Genomic DNA, 20002 nt, shown 5'->3' with positions numbered 1-20002 from the left:
TTATTTTTTTTACTCCATCATTTAAGATTTCGAATTGTTTTCATAGTCAAATCTGCAAAACATAAGCAGCTTTAGTGGTTTGTTGAGAATTTTACAACTATAGATAGTAATTGTGAAGTTACTTTAGCAATTTATCACCAAAAATGTTTTGTTACATGTAAACAACCTTTATCTTGGAGGAAAGATATTTTGTTTAGTTTTTATTTTTTTATTTTTACATATAGCTATGCTGCTTTTAAAACCATAAAAGTTAACAAATAATTAAAACATGGATATCAGTGGTTAAGTGAACTAAGACTAAATGTGCCTCACAGAAACAATGAAAAAACTCCACATAATTTCTGAGACTAAAAGTTTGTGTTATCAGAAGCATCACATAAAACGACTGCCTGAATCGGTGCATCATGGAAAACGTCTATTTGTGAAACGCTGCTAAAGTACACAGCAATTATCCAGCTGTTTTGTTGCCTGTGACAGTGGCCCTGGGAACACTGGCGCACATCTAGATCAAACAGTTGTGCTAAATTAAAGAGTGGTTATCAGACTGGGCAGGAGTGTTTGATGTGCACAGATGAGATGCATTATTATGGTAAATAAGCCCCCCTTATCAAGCTATTCCTACAGGGCCCTCTAGCTAAGCAGCCCAGAGTAGCTTGTGCCCTTGGTCAGACAAATACACACACACACACACACACACACCCAGACATGCACACATAGAAAGCAGTGGCGGAGAGCATAAATACATGCTCTGTTGATCCTTCATACTCCACTCCAAACAGCCACCTGCTCTCCAAATGTCAGTCAGTCTCCGGAATAATTTGTTTCTAATCATTGGCAAAGAACGGGAAATGTCACAGTTTTCCAAAGAGGATTAAATCTGATTGATTTCCAATTAGTACTAAAACAAAATGCCAGTATGCTATGCTCTCCCCCAGCAAACCTCCCCCATGTCCTTGTGTGAAATACTGCTTGAACCGTATTAGTGGGACAGTTAGATAAGAGGAAACACTAAGAAGCAGTTGCAACCAGAAAGTTACAGAAGACCCTGGAGTAATGAGGTTCCTACAGTGTACACCACAGATTATATGTAACTCTTGTCATGAAGCATGAAGCCCTGAACTAAACTCTTAACAAACAAACATGAAGTACAATAAAGTAAGCAAGAAATAAAAGAAAAAACATTTTCAGAGAGAATGCTGACCTGCTGTCAATGTAGAGTGCATAGTCTTTAGGTGAAATGGTTCTAGAACTTTTTGTGATTGTGGCAAAGTTGCAGCGAAGGTTCAAGTAAAAAGCGAGGCACATCAGATTCCTCCATTTGTGAGCGTACAGCCTATTCTGTTAGAATCCAAAGACACTGACTCAACAGATCTACTCAGAACTTTACAATTTGGTCAAATGTATCTGGGATTGACAGATTTTCTTTAGATTTTGATCAAACAGAATAGGCTCACTTTGGTCTACAACGTATGGTGAAGACTATACCACACTCACCTTATAATCCAGCTTTCCCTCCACTACACATGCATTGCTCAATAATGTGTGGAAGCAATAATGTTGATTATTAGGTTCGAGCAGCCTATTGTATGTAGAGTTTATTTTTCTGGTAAATACATTTGCTGTTTGAATGTATACACTCACCAAATGCTGCAAACACATCAGATGTTTGTAAAGTTGAAAGGTTTTGAAAAAGTTGGAACAGAGACTGCTCCACAGCGCCCCCAACGCCTCATTTAGTTTATGTTTTCATTGAGGTCTGGCACTCCAGCTCTACAACAAACAGGAAGTCAAACATCTTGAATTGAATTTGGGATTTTGACCCTTTTTTGGCCGTTTACATCCTCTTCATGTGATTGAACTCTGAAGAAGACGCTGGGCTGACCCTAACCCACTCTCATTGATATAGTCGCATGATGAAAGTGTCACCTTGTTCGCATTGAAACACAACACACATTTATAGCAAAGTAAATGTGTGTTGTGCTATAAATGTGTACCTCCACATCCAAGAGAATCTTCGTCTCTCTGGCTAGCATGGTGAAAAGAAAGTTAGGGTTATTCTTCATCTTACTGTGAATGTTAGCTAGTTCAAAAGTTGCTAAGGGCCTAATTAAATGTTAAAACCATTTCGTTTTGGATTAGAGGACGCATTTTTTTCTAAATGAATGGGGCTGCACTTTCTTTTTGATCCACAATATATTTTTGAGTACTCTGCTGTACATTCAAATTAGAAACCAGCCTTCTTTAGCGTTGGGATTATTTTTGTTCTCCACACACCAATGAAAAACCAGAAAAAATATTATCTTTGCCAAAGCTGAAGATAAAACCATAATCTTTATTTTGGCTGGGCAACTATTGGTTTGTCATGAAGTAAAGTTTAGTCTGTTTTAGCATTGGTTACAGAAGAAGAAAATTGTGTGTGCTTTAAATCTGGTGAAATGTATATTTTGGCTATGTTGCTTCATAAACGGTACACATGTTTAGGGCTCATATCCTCCCAGTCCAACCCGGTCATGATGGATGCCTGCTCATCCTGGTTCTGGTACTGATGGAGACGTCTTCCTAGTGCAAGGGAATGGGATCTCTCCATTTTCTTTGTACGTGGAGTCACATGGAACAGACGAAATGGAAATAATAATAATAATAATAATAATAATAACACATATCAGCATATTAAAATCATTTATTGTGCTCCAGAAGAGTAAGACTATTTAACCAGAAAGAAAGACAAGTGACAAAAATTCTACAATACAAATGCCAGACCTGCTCACATGGTTCCCCACATCTCACATGGCATTTGAAGAACAAACCCCTCCATAGCTTTAAGACTGTTAGAAAAAACCTCCAAGGATGTAGCTGAGGTTTTGACTGTTGCTGTGAACTGAGGTCAGAAAATGGCACGTTGCTCTACATTCATTCGCAGCGTTCGCTCTTCCCCGTCCATCTGCTTTGACACAGGCTGAGTGCTGGCCATGGTCAGGGTAGGTTTACACTAGAACAAAAGTGAAGCATCCCCCTAGAACAGGGTTTCTTAAGTGTCCTTAGATCCCAACTGTGAACCTTTTGTCTCCTGCTATTCTGTCTCGTTAAAACCTACACATGATGGGGCTCGAAGGAAACAGTTGATGCAACTCCATTTAGTTTTGTTTGCTTTAGAAGCTCCCCTTGAAATTGACTGAAAACCTGTGTTTTATGGAGGGTGACACTGGATAGGAGTCATTCTCATCTCTCAGGCATTCTAGTATTTATCTGCGTTTATCTGCATTCTAGTATCTGCGTTCTGGACATGGGGCTCTGAAAGAGGCGCTGCTTCAAATGCAACACCTTTAAATCCAAAGTCAGACAAGCTGGATGTCATTTTGGAAACACAGCAACCAGTAAATTTGAAACCACGACCCACAAAGAGAAATGAAACACATGGCTTAAATAAGCAGTTATTACAATGTTTACAAGGCTCTGCTTTCGACCGTGGAAAATAAAGCAGAATGTTTCAAATTAATTAAATTAGTTGAAAACGAATGCAACAAAACAGGACAAACAAAAATACAACTATACTTTGACATTGTCGGGTTGCCATCTTCTGAAGGCGAAAGAAGAGAAAAGACATCCCATTAAAACCACATAATGTATTCTATTCATGATCATAACATTTTCTGAAAATACAATTAGTTTTTTTAGTTTTTTTTAACCAGGGGCTGAATCCAAAACAAACAAGTTAAAAAGGTTAAATTTAAGCACATGCGTCACCAGAAGAAAATGAAAAATAAAAAGCTTTCTTGCCATCTAACTCCTAATATTCTCTGTAAAAGTGCTACAAGTTAATAACTGTAATGACAAGTTTAACTCATTTCAGATTTATTTGCTCATTTAATGATACGGCTGGGTTTAATTGTTAGACATGAGTTCAAAGGCCTTATGTTTCCTTCATAAATAAAACCTGCTTTATTTAAAGTGAGGTTGTTAAAAGATTTTCCAGGAAGCAGAGTTCCAGCAACCAGTTAATGATAATCTATATGTCTGTCTAAAGTTTTCAGACTGACGCCAGGAAAGTCCGTGGATACTTGATAAAGAGGAACTCGCCGCAGCAGCGTTGTTGTTCAGACTCTTAGAAAAACAGATTTATGATTGGTGATATATTTGGGCAGCTATTGTACTGACTGAACATGTTTTAATATTCACATATTTTACTGCCTGCCATCCAGGCTAAATGAAAAGAATAAATCCAAATGGTCTTTCTTGAAACTTCCACCAAGACTATAAACTAGAATATTAAAAAAATAAAAGGTAAAATGTCTTAAAATCATAGATATATTTCTTAAAATTATACATAATACATAATACATAAGCTCAAGGAATTTATCTATTTTGACTAACTTTTCTTAGCCTTAGTCACTTGTAGCCCTTACTTAATGCGTGACATCATGATTTAGTTTTCAGAAGATGATTAGCAGCTAAACGAAGCACACAGTGTGGATGTTATGACCAGGGACTGCTCAGCAGTGTTTTCATGTGAAAGTCCAGCTTTGTTGGTTTCTATCCTAACTGTTGTATGAAACATACAGAGGAAGTGCAGAGGTCAAAACTAATATGTAATTCTAGTCTAGCGATCTTGTTACATTAAAAGAAGACAAGAAACTAATTAGGAGATAAAAAAAATATGGATGGCTGGTTTATGAGGTAGAATATACATTTTGATAGTTAAAATGACAATAACAAACAACCAAAAGCGAATTGACAGGCTGAGTAAAACCGACTATTTATAGATTAATTTGAGGAATTTGTCAGACAACTTAATTTTACGTTCAGATTTCTGAAGTGCCTTATAGTTCCTATCCCTTCGTTGGCTTTTTATCCAGTCACCTGCTAGTTATGCCACCATTAGCTAGAGAAAGGGCTAACCAATTCATTCACACACTGATGGTGGAAAGCTACTGGAGAGTAGCCACAGCTGGCCTGGGGCAGACTGACAGAGATGCTGCCACCTCTGACCAACACCTGGAGGCAATAGGTGGGTGAAATGTCTTGCCCAAGGGCACAACGATAAAGCAGGGATTGAACCAGCATGCCTGATAAACTCCTACCAGCATCGCTACTTTGGTTGTTCAAACATGTGCAGCTAGCTCTAGTTTTAATCTAATTTTGCAACACAGTTTTGTTTTTTTGTTCTGCTGGTGTTCATTTTGAGTAACATCAATAGTAACATCAATATTTATACCCAGGTCTAAATTTTAGATCAGAAATTTAACCTGGTGCCTCACTTTTTAAAGTTTCATGTTTTCTTGAGTTGCAAGAAGTGGCTGGAGAGAGGAAAGTCTGGACCTCCCTTCTGAAGCTGCTGCCCCCACAACCCGACCCCGGATGAAGTGGAAGAAAATGGATGGATGGATGGATGGATGGATGGATGGATGGATGGATGGATGGATGGATGGATGGATGGATGGATGGATGGATGGATGGATGGATGGATGGATGGATGGATGGATGGATGGATGGATGGATGACAGCACATATAATGCTGTTTCATGTCATTTCTCATCTAAATAAAGCAGATTTGTAAAAGATTGAAATAACTGATCTTTCACCAATTTTCAATTCTCTTAGCTTGTTTCTAAGCTTTAGATATTTTTTTTGGGGAAAAATATTTTTATTTGTATGTTATTATCACCTATAAGTTATGTTCTGCTATTAGTTGCCAGGACACATTTGTAATGTCAAAATCTGAAATATGTCAGCAGCTGATCAGCAAATTTGTGGTAATATTTTGCGCCTTGCATATAAAGTTATAAATATGAATTCATCCTGAACTGTCAGCTACTTAGTATGGCTCTGTACGTGCTTGACTATTTATCCATTACTGCAATTACATGCTTAATTCAGTGGATGGCCTTTAGTCTGCCACTGATAATGCAGTGTCTCAGTCCCTATGAAGATTATAATAAATACACTCGCTGTCAGTCAATTGATACAGTAAAAAAAAATTAAAAATTCAATGCCTTTTAGTAAAGGAAAATTAAATGATGTGTATATAAATATATCAACTTCTCAATTTTTGTGTTTTGTAATATGACAAAAAAGACAACAAATGATTTTCTAATTATCCATCACCAGGCAAAGTAATCTCATCATAGTCAGTCACCACGCCCATCCAGGGTGTATTTCTATTGCTTTTTAAATGAATTATTTCATGTATTTGTTTATATTAATTTATTTAGAGCCACAAGAGACAGTAAGTTGGTGATGAAGCGATCTAAAGCACGCTGCGCCAAATCAATGCTTGAATATTTGGTACAACACAGGAATATGACTGACTTCACTAAAAGTCTGAGGCCATAAACAGATTAACAGACTGTGACTTGTTGATGTGCATAAGTGGAAAATAATGCAAGTGTGAAGAACAATAAGAATGTAAAATAAAATGTTAAGACCAAATAATTTCTAATTTTCTCAGCTGAGGTCATTCTAGTGATTGATGGAAGCAGTTCAGTCATTTGGATTTCAATCACTGTCGTGTTGTCATGGTGACCCTTTGCGGTCACCCTTTCATTCCTGCTTTACACGGGTTTCTTAGTGATGTAACCCTCCAGAGCTGCAGAGAGCAGTCAAAACTGACTGAAGATTAAAGAAAATGAAAAAATTCTTCATGGCTTGGAGAGAACACATAATGGAGGTATTTAACTTTTCAATAACAGTTACTGTTTCCAAATAGGATGTGATCCCTGCTCACATTGGGCTAATAGTTTTCTTACCTAACAACGTTGTGTTGTTTTATTGGAATTCTGTGCTGATAGGTTGTGTTTTATAACTTTATCTCGTTGTTGTCTTGCAGTGGAAACAACAGAAAGCTGACCACTTCATGTTTCATTGTTGAAGGGTCTCTGGCACATCTTCTAAATAAATCACAGTAATGGAATTACAAACATAAGCTCATGGTGATGTTTGTGGGTCTAATAAATATTATGTCACACTATATGGAATCAGTTCGATTTGCGAGTAGGAAATACGCTGAACAGAAACCACTGTGCTCAAACAATTTAGCATCAGTTTTCATTTGAGTTTTTTTTTTTAATGAAAATTTTAAAAAACATTTCCTATAACATGTCAGAATTTAACTTTGCATCCAGCTTGTGTGCTGCAACAGCAGTCTGCATTCGTGATTTTAAAGAGCTGCATAGTGCTTGAGAGAGAACGGAGAGGGGCAGGATGTTTCCCCCCTACAGAGGCCTCCACATGTCTGCGTTTTAGTGAAAGGAAAACAGGGAGACAAGCATTTGAGCCTAACAAGCAGCCTCTCTGTGCCAGCATACAGATTTTTGTATCTGAGCACAGGCTATCTATGGCATTCCTTTCACTGTGTTTTGAAAATCAGCACTTTGCCCCCGCAGTGACTCAAACCTTGTAAGCCATGGGATTTGACTGCAGTCTGCTTGGCTGGATGACTCATTCCTTCTCAGTGGCTAACATTGTTAGATGCTGAGGCTTCACTGACCTAAAGACGTTAGCAGGCGCCCTCGCAGAAGGCGGCCTACTGAAGATGGTACAGATGCGAAGGGAGCCGTTTTGTTAAGCAGTCCAAGCTGCCAGCTTGACAGGAAAGATGAGCCAGATCACAGTCCCTGGAAAGAAAAGCAACGGCTCTTCATCATCAGCTTAAAACAGGCTGTGAGGCCCTGCATCTTCCTCCCTATCCAAACAGTGCTCTGCAAAGGTTTGGTCTCTACTAGTCATCGACATTCTGCCTCTGTAAATATCTACGCAAATACTGGATGAACTGAGCTGGAAAAGCGTATCATCTTATAATACAGTGAGTGTTTGGAAGTCACTGTATTTTTTCAGTTTATTTATTTGTTTCATTAACATCTTAACTTTTTTGAATGTTGTCCTAAGCCTCAGCAGCTTTGAGCACCCTGAAGGAGCTGCAGGATATTTAGTTAGCAACCTAAATATTTAGCATCCTAAGTAAATGTTTTGCTCCACACAAACTTAGCAAACTAAATATTTAGATAGCAGTTAGCTCATTAACTAAATATTTAGATAGCAGTTAGCTCATTAGCTAAATATTTAGATAGCAGTTAGCTCATTACTAAATATTTAGATAGCAGTTAGCTCATTAACTAAATATTTAGATAGCAGTTAGCTCATTAACTAAATATTTAGWTTGAAGCTAAATTTTCGGCTTGCCAATTCAATATTTGTTTTGAACTGAACTGACTTTTATATAATATGGCGAAAATATGACTTTGAAAAATGAACTCCTAATTTTGTCTCCTATGATGCACTAAAAACCTGTTAATTTTTGACTGAGTAACAAACAGCACCTCAATGCAGACCAGCTAGATTTAGCTGTAGTTATACAGGAAACCTGTACTGGTTGTGCAAAATACTAAACTTAACACAAAAAGGAGTGAAATCTGTATTTGGTTGATTATGACTTTGCTGTATCTATACGTTTTGGCAATAAATCTGTGTATTTCCCCTTATATTTGCAAGGAAAATCCATCTGCAGGTTGATCAGCCGAGCGGCGAGTATGGCATCCACAAATCCACTGTGCCTGGGCCAAGCTGTTTGTAGAGGAGGCAGTGTACTGATGGTACAAGACACCTTATCATCCTTCTCAAAGTAGAGAGAAACTGAGGTGAGACCTGACAACCAGTAATGGTCCAATATCTCCTCAGGCTCGGCCCAAACTTAACATGCCAAGATAATGATGCTCTGCCCTACAGAGCCAGGCTTTTCAGAGACCTGCTGTGGAGAGGATTAGACTGACTGCCTGCAGTCTTTAACCCCACTGGACACTTGGGATCATCCTGTTGGTTCTGGTATTGCTAGTGTCCATCACAACCAAAATGCCTGTTTCTATCGTTCTCGTTCTAAAGTGCCAAAATGCTTTTACCCCAAGCTCAATTAATCTGTGAAACTCCCAAATATATTTTTCCTTCAATTGTTGCAGTTTAAAGAGAAAGCAGGCTTTACATAAGCAAAAGATATGCAGGCAAGAATCATGGCAACAACTTGGGAATAAATGACCAAAAGCAGATTTTCTTCCTGTTTGTGTTAAGTTTCTGTGGATCACGTGATTCTGCGCTTCTTGAAAAGAGACTAGAAGGATGAAGAGCTGGTGCTACCTGGTTACCTTGTCAGATTATTGAGACTGCAACATCCAGTTTCTTTTGTTTGGTCAGTTTTGTTAGTTTTTTCTTTACTAACAGACATTGCAGAGTCCTGATGTTTTTATATCTTTTTTTAAACTTTTGGAGATTTCCCTTCATTTAGGCAGCTGGCTAAATGGCATGAAGAAACATGTTGGGGTGGGGGAGCGTTACATTTTGGCTGGAAACTCCGCTCAGTCTGGACTCTTGATTTCTCAGGAATTTAAACTACAACAAATGAATGATGATGATAAACCTGAACCCAGAAACAAGCTCCTCCGTAACTCCTCACAATCTGGATGTCAAGAAAATAGCCAGAAATATTTATTAAATGAATGTAACAGCTCTGCTAACTAAAGCTGTTATAATAATTATGCTTAACCCTTTTGAGCAAAGTTATGTTAAAAGAAAACATTTCATATAAAGAAACCTTTGTACTGGTCAGCTGATCATGTTTTGACTCCTTGTGGATCTTTTAGCATCAGGATTCAGTTCAGGATGTTTTTTCACACAGCCCTGATTTACAACAAATGCTTTCTCAATAAACTTTACAAGAGGAACAGATAGTTCTTTAAACAAACACGTTGTCAATTCAGTCCCATCCAATCATACAGACTAGTTCGAACGCAATGCTCCAGGTTGAGAACTGAGTTAATGGCAGGATTAGCTCCTTTAGTGAGTTTATCTAGAAAAGAAACATAGGCAAACATAAATTCTCTAAGACACTAGGTATAATGGTAATGAAAAATACTACATACAGAGTAATGTAGTGTTTTGCATGAATAGCTCCTTCAGTAGCTAAGAACATAATCTGAAGAAAAAGATGGTGAAGTTATTGGTGGTCACAGATCAGCTGATGGCCTTCATGGAAGTGACTCAGCAAACAGAAACCATAGTTTTCTTTTCTTTTATTTACCTGAAAGTTGGCTAGTCAATTAAGCCAAAACATTTTGAATGTACGTCACACCTATTCCAAGAAACCTTAAGATTAGAGAAAGAATAGTTACTAAAAGGTTGATTAAATTATCCTTACGACAACTCAAAATACAAAGCAGCAACCTCAAGATGGGCGAATGGAAAACAGAAGCACTAAACACAATGAAAAATATGTAGACAGAAAGATCTATACAGATAAAACAGCAAGTCAAATTTTCAAAAGATTAAACTTATTCCAAAAGGAAGGGAGAAAATTCAAATTGCAGTTAGAAACTTTCTTGGTGTTTTCATTTAATAGAAGTGCAGATTAGCTGGTTCAGAGGGTTGAAAACATCCTGAGAGCGAACAAGACCAACGCAGACTTCTGCTTCTATGTTCTTAAAATAAAGTAAAAAAAAAGAAAGAAAAACATGAATTACTGTGAAAGGTAAACAAGGTCTTCACACTGATTTACTTTCATATCAGTTACTCTGACCAGTCACAAATCAGATGTTTGGTGCTCAGTCAGTTTCACGTGTACAAACCATCCAAAATCCTTTAATGTGTAAACAATCAGAGGCCGTGATTACATCAACTGTTTTTTATGTGGATTTTGAAGTATCGCATTAAAAAAGGTTGCTTGTAACAAAAAAAGGTGGCTTTTGGCTTTTCTGAGTTAATGGGCTAAAGCAGAGAAGGAGACACGTTTGTTGAATAACATTTCCCTCACATGACTGATCAGCTGTTTCTGCTGTCGTGTGGTAGAATTGCAACATCACCAATGCTAGTTGGCATAACAGAACAATTAGAACATGTCAGATAGCAGCAAACTCCTGAAAACCTCTGTTCATTTCTCTAAGATGCGTGGTCCATACTAGTTTTCACCTTCCACTTCCTGCTTGTTACATGTGTTGTCAACATCTTATGGAATCACAACCAGGCTGCACAGCCTGCGATCCAGAAGAAGGAAACACACCTAATTCGCTTTTCCTTTGTCTTTTTTAGTCAGCAACATTTTGAAAGTTTGCTTAAAATATGCATGATATTTGGATGGAAATGTAGCTACTGGCTTCTGTTTACATAAATATCAACTACTGAACTGCTGTGACGTTTTCTAGATTGGGGTTGTGTGTTAGGACAGTAGATGTCCACCTCGGTCTTGGCTCTTGTTGGACCAGCCATCAGCGTCAGCTTCTGGGACAGATTTCATTTTGGTTCATGCTTAATTAAGAGGATAAGAGATTCATGTGCTGTGCATAAAACATTAACTGCGCATAAGCTTTTAACAGAATCTGAGCTGCCCTTTTAAAGAAGTGGGAACCTGGTATCAACTCTGACACCATGGCAGAGATTTGGAGCACAGCACTGTGTGTGTATAGGAAAAAAGCAAAAAAAGGCATTAAGTTGAAGAGGTAAGACTTTTTGCTTTTGATCATCCTGCTTTACTGGCAGACACACCGACATCTCTCCAACACAAAGTACCACCTAACTTGATTCAACTTGGCTAATGATGAAAACTACATAAAAAGTGCATCGTGGGAATTGACCCAGCCTGATCCTCACTCTTCCTCTCAGCCTCCTGCTGCGCATTTCCGTCGACTTCCACCCCGTGTGATCTGTCTGGCTTTTATCTTGAATTACACATCTATAAGCAGTCATGTTTAAGTAGCTCTGGAGTTCAGAGCTTTGTTGGATAAATCATTAGCAAATCTACATCGCCTGGAGATGGAATTCTTCGCTATATTTTTCAATCATTTCACCCTCCATTTTCCTTACCAATTGGGTTCCACTGTGTTACTTTTTTATCTTGAAGTGTCGATTTTTTGGGGGGGGCATTGAGATGAAGAGAGGTCAATGGAATAAACAGTGCAGGTAATTACTTTGACACGGTCCGGTCCGGTGCTCCAATAGGTAGAACAGCAAAAAACATTGATTTCAACTGAAGGTACAATGGGTTTGATTGATACAATGTAATGTGATTTACCCACTATCAAAAAGTAGTACCAACACATAGAGTACAAAACTAGTCCTTATATGTCCAGCCCACTCAAGCTATATTATGTTATGCAAGAAATCTTTACCATATGCCCACCCCCAATTTATTTTTGTTTTGTTTTACTATCTAAATCCATCCAGTGACATCCACAAACCGGGACTGCATTCCCCAAGGTTCCGTGAGAGCATTGTGTTTTCTAGTAATCCAATAAGGAAATAGGTCTTGAATCTCTCCAACACAAAGAACAGGGTGAAAATTATTCTTATTAATGACATAATCAGCAGAGCAGCCATCAAGCAGGTAAATTGTCATGCGCATCGTGCTAAAATATCCCAATTATCCTTTGTTCCCCCAGCTCTCTGTGTTGAAGTTGGAACTGCCAGAAAGCCGCTCGGTGCGTTCTCACTTCCTACGTCCCGGTCCGACTGGCAGGTTGCAGTGTGAACACCTCGCCCAAGAGAAGTGGGCTTAAACAGCCTTGGTGCTTAGATATGTAAATAGGTCCTATACAATAAAATTGTTTCAATCAAAAATAAAAGGATGAAAAGGATTTGCAAGATATTTTTTTCTCCTCAAAATGGTTCTGTTGTGCATACAGGGTCACTTTATCTTAAAGTTTTCAGTCCTTCGCTTTACTCTGCTGCTTTTGGCTTATCTTACACAGCCTCCATTTACGACCCTCAGACATGCCTCGATTGGTTTGCACGACGTCTGCTTTGTGCCCCACAAACAGAGTGTTCTGCAGAGTAATGCCAAAGGAAAACAATATGTTTTCTTTCCTTTACAAAGTGCTCCCCTCTTCTCACCTCCAAGGCGTGTCTGATGCTCCGCGCTGCTTCCAGATAATACTGTCAAGCAGTCGTTTGTCAGAAAATCCCGAAGGCCATAGCTGTCGCTAGAGAGAAAAAGTGTTTCACTGTTCCTTTTTGTTGCTGTAATACCAGAACAAAAATAATGATAAAAAAACATCTCTCTCAAATGTTTCGGCTTGTGAGACGTTGTTCTGCTGTAACTTTTTTTTCCCCTCATATCTTTCCATTTTTTTTCTACAAAACCATAATTACTAATATTATTATTTTTTGATCCTCTGATCCAAAGCATCTGAAACCTTTTATTATATTTCCTCCGGTATTAACAGAATGTGGTATAATTCCAGTGTAATTCCATCTGTATTTGGCAACTCCGGGCCGGTGGTTTAACTCCTGAAAAGTCTGTTTTTCAGCAGGTCGGCCTGGACTCTCCGCTGCAGTGCTGCAGTTAGCTTGTTGCCTGAGCCGCCAGAGTCCTGCCTGTATTGGTCCATCCACTGGGCTATACCCGGGTGGTGGAGTGTGAGTGTGGGTGCGGATGAGGCAGAGTGTTGTTCTGCCCACTGCTGGGATATGTGTTAAAGGAGTGGAGTGAGGTGAGGCCTCCCATGGTGCTGGGGATCATGGTTATGGTGTTTGGTGTCATGAGCGGGATGTCGTCTGGCGAGCGCCTCATAGCCAGGGTGTAGTCTGGGGGGCAGGCAGTCCTCAGGACCACGTCATGCGGGTGGAGGGAGTCCCCCACCCCTCTGCAGTCCCTGTCCAGGTCGGAGTGCTGCTTCATCTGCAGAGACATGATCTCTTCCTCCTGAGTGTGAGCCAGGTCGTTGGCGGCGCTCCGCTGGGGGCTGCAGCGCCGGTGGACGTCATGCCGCCGTTTGTCCTTTTTATAGTAAAGAGCAGCAAAGGCCAGGATGTTGAGAAAAAGCAAAGAAGCTCCAACAGCAATAGTCACCGAAAGTTCTGTGGAGTAGTCCCGCTGGTCCACCAGGTGAGGCTGGTTGTGGCTGCCCTGCGTCTCGGTGGGGAACGGAGTTGGGTTTGGGCGCTTGGTTACCAGAACTTTGGTTTTTGGTGTGCGGTTAGTGGCTTCTGGAGGAGGAATCTGTGCAAAGATAGAAGACCAGATAAAGATTTTATACTAGCTTTGACACATCTAAGACTTCAACTGCTTTTGGTCTTTAGGTGACGAATAAATGCTGGAAGCATTTTAACATCTTCTTGATATTAACATTTTCCCATAAATGTCAAATCAAAACTTGATACCTGAATGTAATTCTGTTCTACACAGAAGTAAGTAGGAGTCAAAGCTTGGAGATAAATTCAGGAGCTGTGTCTCTTTCACGTCGATAAGAGAAAGTTTCTCATTATAACAATAATCCAGAGAAGTGTTATTTGTTATTTTGATTTCAATGAAATATAAATCGTGTTAAAACAAGTTTTAAAATCTCATTAATTATCTCATTAGTAAGATGATTGTGTATTTATTTTCCATCTTTGGCAGTGAAATGCTTCTGTAATTTTATGTGCAATATTTAAATTAATGCTCTCTACTTGATTTTATATGTGCTTGACCAAAGAAACTCAATATTATCTTTATGTAATTGGAAATGATTTTAGACAGCAAACGTTTAAGACTGTTTGGGACGTACTTGATTTTATAAAACCACAGTCTCATAATAATATTATCTGTTCTATAGGAAAATATTTTGCTCTGAAATGTGCTTTCCATTCCATCTGAAATCCATATCTACAACTAGACTGCAGTAAAAACATCAGGCTTTGACCAACACACATCGTATCGACACATACTATGGATTCCTTTTCTTTCTGCAACCAAACTTTCAAACAATGAGAAACCTAAGAATCACATTAGATTCAAAACAACCCTAAATAATTCATCACTAGAGGAGAGGCACATGGAAAGTTATGAGCTCCCCGTTATTCTGCTGCTTGTAGATGAAACTTTCAGCAACAACTTGAAGTAGACGTTGTCTGTAACTTTATCAGTCCTTCATGTTGTGGAGGAATTCTGGCCTGCTCTTTAAATCGTTGCTGTAGTTCAAGTAAGTTATACAGCATTTGTTTATGCAGGCTCTCTGAAGCACCGATTTCTTTTGGTACAATATATGTTGTAGCAATGTTGAGGGGGGTCCAATCATGACTGCAAATATAATGCCACGTTGTGATTTGATGAGCTACAGCAGAGCAACTGTGACTGCCACTGACCTTGGTAGTGGTAGGGATGAGTGGGGTGACCTCATTGAGGCTGTGCAGATGAGGAACCAGCTCCAACCATAGGTTGACCTGAGGGAAGAACAAGAAGGCATTATAACTTAAACTAAAGAAAGAATTTAAAACCTGAAGGTACTGTTTACTGTTTATGGAAGTAAGGTGTATTTAAAAGTATAAGTGATGTGCAAAAGTATTCAATAACAAAACTAACTGTAGATAGTGAGTTTACAGTCAGCTTCCTGGTGGAAAAAAAGGTATTGTACATGAAGGTAAGGTGCCTGATGAAACAAGCCTAAACAAACCTATTTATAGGAGAAAAACAACCAAACGACAGCACTCAGTTTAGAATATATAAAGGTAGCATTAGGTCTGTAATTGTGTAATTGTGTAGCCGTTGTGTAGCAACAGCTACACAATTGCCCATAAAATATTACAACTGATCTCTAACAAAGTTTTTAGATGCACTTATTTTGTCATGAAACTCTGTTGATGGTGTTTAATTCTAACATTTTAGAGCCTTTCTCCCTTTTGTAACATTATCCTCTAATTAACAGTGTGTACCTGAAATGTTGCCAGTTTTTAAAAGGCCCAAGCTATTCGATGCTAAAAAAGCATATAGCATTAAATTAAATTATATTAACCAGTAAAAGACTAAATAAATCAAGACAGGATGGTGGTTAACCTTGTTTGCCCGGTAGTGCTCTTTGACCCGAGGCTTCAGGCCGATGTGCAGGTAGAGCTGGTCCTTCTGGTTGTAGCGTGTCCACGCCACTTCTTCAAAGCGATTGGGCTTTGTGTGGATGAACTTGGTGTCTTGTGGTACAGGTTGGTTTGGGTCCCTGAAAAGAAAGTTAAATTGAGTGTATTGGTATCACTAAGACAGAAAAGGACTGTTTTATGTGTCATGACTGCTCCAGTCCTCTTCTGGAGCATCCATAAGAATGTTACATACCGTTTTGTGGGAATGTTTTTTTTTGTCATACCCAAATGTTTCAGATGATCAAACATAAATTAAGGTCAGAGAAGGCAAGAAAATTAAAAAAGCTGTTTTCAAACTGTAACTTTATTGAATAAGAGTTTAAAGTTAGCCGGACTACAGAAGCGTTGGAAATGCCAGAACTAGGAAATACAGTAAATTCAGGAGCACAGTTCCATCAAAACGTTTTTTCTCATTGCAAATTTAGATCTCTTCATAACAAGATTTATATCTCCTTAAAATAAAATATGTTATTGTTTAAACAAGAAAGGTTGTAATAGTAAAACAGCAACACTTTATGGGAACGCGTGTCAAACTCAAGGTCTGGGGGAGAAATTTGGCCCACCACCGATTTCTATGTGGCCCTCTGGATTCTATTTAAACATTTGTGTGCTTGTTTTATCAATCAATTTCAAGTATATTCAAACTGTGTACTGCCAAATTAATCAATGTAAAAGCATGTTCAATAATATTTAGTGGTAATAAATACTCATTGAATGCAGAGGACATACATACACACATACACTTCACTGGTCTAGAAGATGGAAATTCAGAGGAAGCTTCTTTATGCCTTTTTAAGAAGCCATGATCTGTCAGAGGATTGTATTGTTATAATTAATTAAAATAAGAAACGTTCTAAAATCAGACAAAATAGTTTTAAACTTTAACAGAGTTCACTAAGGGTGCACCGATTGCAGTTTTCTGGCAAATCACTGATTACCAATCTTTAAAAAGTTTAACCTGATGATTCCAATTGAGCCGATAAGTTTTTCTCTTAAATGTTGCTAAATAAAGCAAGAAAGTTGCTGAGTTGGCAACAGTGGAGTGATTATTATTACCATGGTGGGCTGGTCTGTCTGTCATACCTCTCTCATGGAGCAGAAAAGGACAGTGGTTGATTTCTAGACCTTTTTCTGAGATTGACCAGTAGATAATATTGGCTTCACATGTACATATCAGCCAATCGCCGACCTCCCAAAATGAAGGAAATCTGCACCGATAAATCAATTCCACGCCTCCATCAAGCAATTGTTTCTCGATAGCTGAAGGTCCAGAGTCTCTGGACAAAGCAAAACGTAAAACAAGAGTCTGGACTTTCACCAGGCAACAAAAATACACGAGTGGTCTAAAATTCCTCCACAGCTGTATAAAAAAATGGAAAAATACTATGAACCTATGAGACTAAATTTGATTATTTATTTATTTATTTATTTGTGATGTGTGAATCTTGCTACATCTGTTGTGAAAGTAGTGCAACATGTTAATGGAAGCAGGAATTCTGCTCTAATTTAGAAAATCCTAAATGTCTGGCTGTTAGTTCTTGTGCTCAAGCACACATGGATTTTGCAGCATGACAATAATCCAAAGCACACTAGTAATCTTGCGTCTATGTGAATGGCTCAAAAAATAAATTCAGGGACAAATCATTTTTTTCATTGCAATGTGGATCAGAGTTTCAGAATAAACAAGTTTTGTGTACAAACAAATGAAGAAGGATTTGAAATCTTTTCAGAAATTCATTAATCTTACTGAGGTTGTTTTGGTCTTAAAGAGGGCAAGCGCTTTCTTCAATGCAATATTGCAATACTGCATATATAACCAATATAGCATCAAGCACATTTAAAATTTTGCAGTAGGAATTAAAACTTAGACTGAGAGCTTAGTGGACCTTTTGAGACCACACTGTATAATTATTAAAATTAGAATATTGAACTGAGCATGGCATTTGCCACAGGCTAATCGGTATAATTATAACGATGTTGTAATGGAGTAGTGAAGTGCAGCCCACAGGTTTCATATGATGTGAGTCACCACGGAATCAGAAATCACATCCAATAAACTCCAAAAAAGGTCAGAAGTTTTTGTTTTTTGAAATGTTCTGATAGAATCAAAGGCCTTTAGGTAGAGAGTAGCCTCATATGATCAATTTTTATTCTTAAATTTGAATGATAAAAAAATTAATGATAAAACTTCATGTCAGAGATTAAATTCTTTTTCTTTTAATTTGAAGTGAGCATATTTATACATAAATTATGTAAGCTTTACCAAAGATGTTGTCAGGGTGAAGATGGAGTTCAGCCATGCAGATTATCTCATTAGGTTTTGCTGTAATTAAAACATCATATTATGCTCCATCTGCCTCACATGTTGCCCTGCGTTAATACCACAGGGATCACGGTCAGTGTAAACGCTGCTAAACATTCCATATGAAAACCCTCCTTAAGTTTAACATCAGATGCATTTTTAGAAGACATTGAACATGAAGTCCTGTGCTATAAACTCCCAATATGAGCTGAACTCTGTGCTGCAGTGGCCCATTCAGTCTTACTGAGCGCCCTATTGTCTGAGAGCAGTATAAGGAGCGGCCAAAGCTCATCAGGAACATGCTTAACCATTCAAATGGGTGGCATAAATCTCCCAGGTACCCAGCATTCCACGTCAATTTGGGGTTATATATGTAGACCATTAGAGGCTCTCTGTTCCCCTTAGGGTTACTGCGCAGGGCTCAGAAAAAGCCAATGTACCCCTATTATGCCTCCAAAAAACAATTACAGCCATAGCTGGACGCTGGAAGGCAACGTGAGACAGAGGCAGGAAAAGGGAATTTTAATTTTAGGTCATAAAGAATCTCCCTTTGCAGTGCATGACCATTAATTAATAATGAATTTAAAGATATGTGAAGGGTGTGTAAAAAGAATACCAATGACACTGTGCGGTCCATAAAACCCAGCAGAGCTGTTCATGACCCCCCAGTCATCAAATGGAGTTTAATATTGAGGAAACACAATTACAATAAAATTATTGACTAGTTCATGGTCTTGTAATGGCAGTTGTATGTTGCTCCAATTATTCTGGTACAAAGCCCTTTACAAAATGTCACTTCTAACTAGTGGTGGGACTCCATCAACGTTTTTAATCGAGTTGATTGCAGGGCAGTGGTGGGCCGACAGGGCCTGCAAGGCCTTCTCCGCTGCTCTATCAGAACCCTTAAGATATATCTAACACCTAAATTATGTCTGTTCAATTCAATTTTATACATTTACCGGTACTTCAAATAGTGTACTCTTGTTTCTTACGTTTGTTTGACCTGTGCCACTTCCCATACATGTTCGTGTGTTTCATCCAATCAGATTTGAGTCTCTATGTGGACAGGAGCAGGTTAATCTCCCCACAGCCCTCAGAATAAGGAGACCTTGTTATATTGTGTTTTTTTCTTTACCACTAGTGGCTTGCATAATTGTAAGTGGTGGATTAAATCAGAACAGTCTCTCTGATGGCACCAGATGCTCGCTCACCTCTGTTGCAGGGTCTGTATTTAATTAACTGCAATTAGTAACATTTTAATCATAAGCTACATGATAAAATATGCAACATTTTCAATTTAAAAAAATCTTTTTGCTGCTAAATTATTGAGTAAAGTGTCGTTTTTAATCTGTTCTTCAGATTCTTCAACCATCAGATAATTGCAAAGTTCTGTTCTATCCATTCATCTTTCCGGAGTTTAAGGAACTCCTGATCATTCATGGAGCTTCTTTAGAAATGTGCACTATACACAGACATTAACATTGGGGACATCTGTGCTGATGCTACATGTTTAGCATTGTGATGCTATTTTAGGCTTGAATAGTATTTGAGAATAATTATAATGTATTTAACTTCCATTTTTTAACAAATTAAAATTGATGTAATTATTTTGAATTAGGGCTGAACTGAAGACATAAAATGTTATGTAGATTATTCCAAAAGTCACCAATGTGGGCAACTGGCACACGTTTCATGTAATTGTCCTAATATGTGTTTGACTCAGTGGACAAGCAGTTGATCCCTGATCCCTGCTTATGGGTATTAACTGCAGTGTTTTAATTCCATTCCCTGTTTAACTCCTCCATATCCGCATACAGCTTTATTTTCCTTTCATGATTTTAC

At 38.3% G+C, this 20002-nt stretch overlaps 1 protein-coding gene across 4 annotated transcripts in view; it reads right to left on the bottom strand.

Moving 5' to 3' along the window:
- Nucleotides 1–10037: 10037 nt before the first annotated feature.
- Nucleotides 10038–20002, bottom strand: part of nlgn1 (neuroligin 1) — a 378835-nt gene continuing 368870 nt past the window's right edge. For all 4 annotated transcript variants that reach the window (XM_017304370.1, XM_008407824.2, XM_008407825.2 and 1 more), the window contains 3 exons: nucleotides 15782–15938; nucleotides 15094–15171; nucleotides 10038–13969 (listed from right to left, as the gene is read on the bottom strand). In XM_017304370.1, coding sequence (XP_017159859.1) covers nucleotides 13367–13969; nucleotides 15094–15171; nucleotides 15782–15938 — 838 coding nt within the window. In that variant the 3' untranslated portion in view covers nucleotides 10038–13366. The remainder of the gene's footprint in view (nucleotides 13970–15093; nucleotides 15172–15781; nucleotides 15939–20002) is intronic.

Source organism: Poecilia reticulata, linkage group LG4 (genome assembly GCF_000633615.1).
Source record: "Poecilia reticulata strain Guanapo linkage group LG4, Guppy_female_1.0+MT, whole genome shotgun sequence".
In the NCBI taxonomy this organism is placed as follows: Eukaryota; Metazoa; Chordata; class Actinopteri; order Cyprinodontiformes; family Poeciliidae; genus Poecilia; species Poecilia reticulata.
Note: the sequence above shows the minus strand (reverse complement) of the source record. Positions and strands in the feature narration are given on the sequence as shown.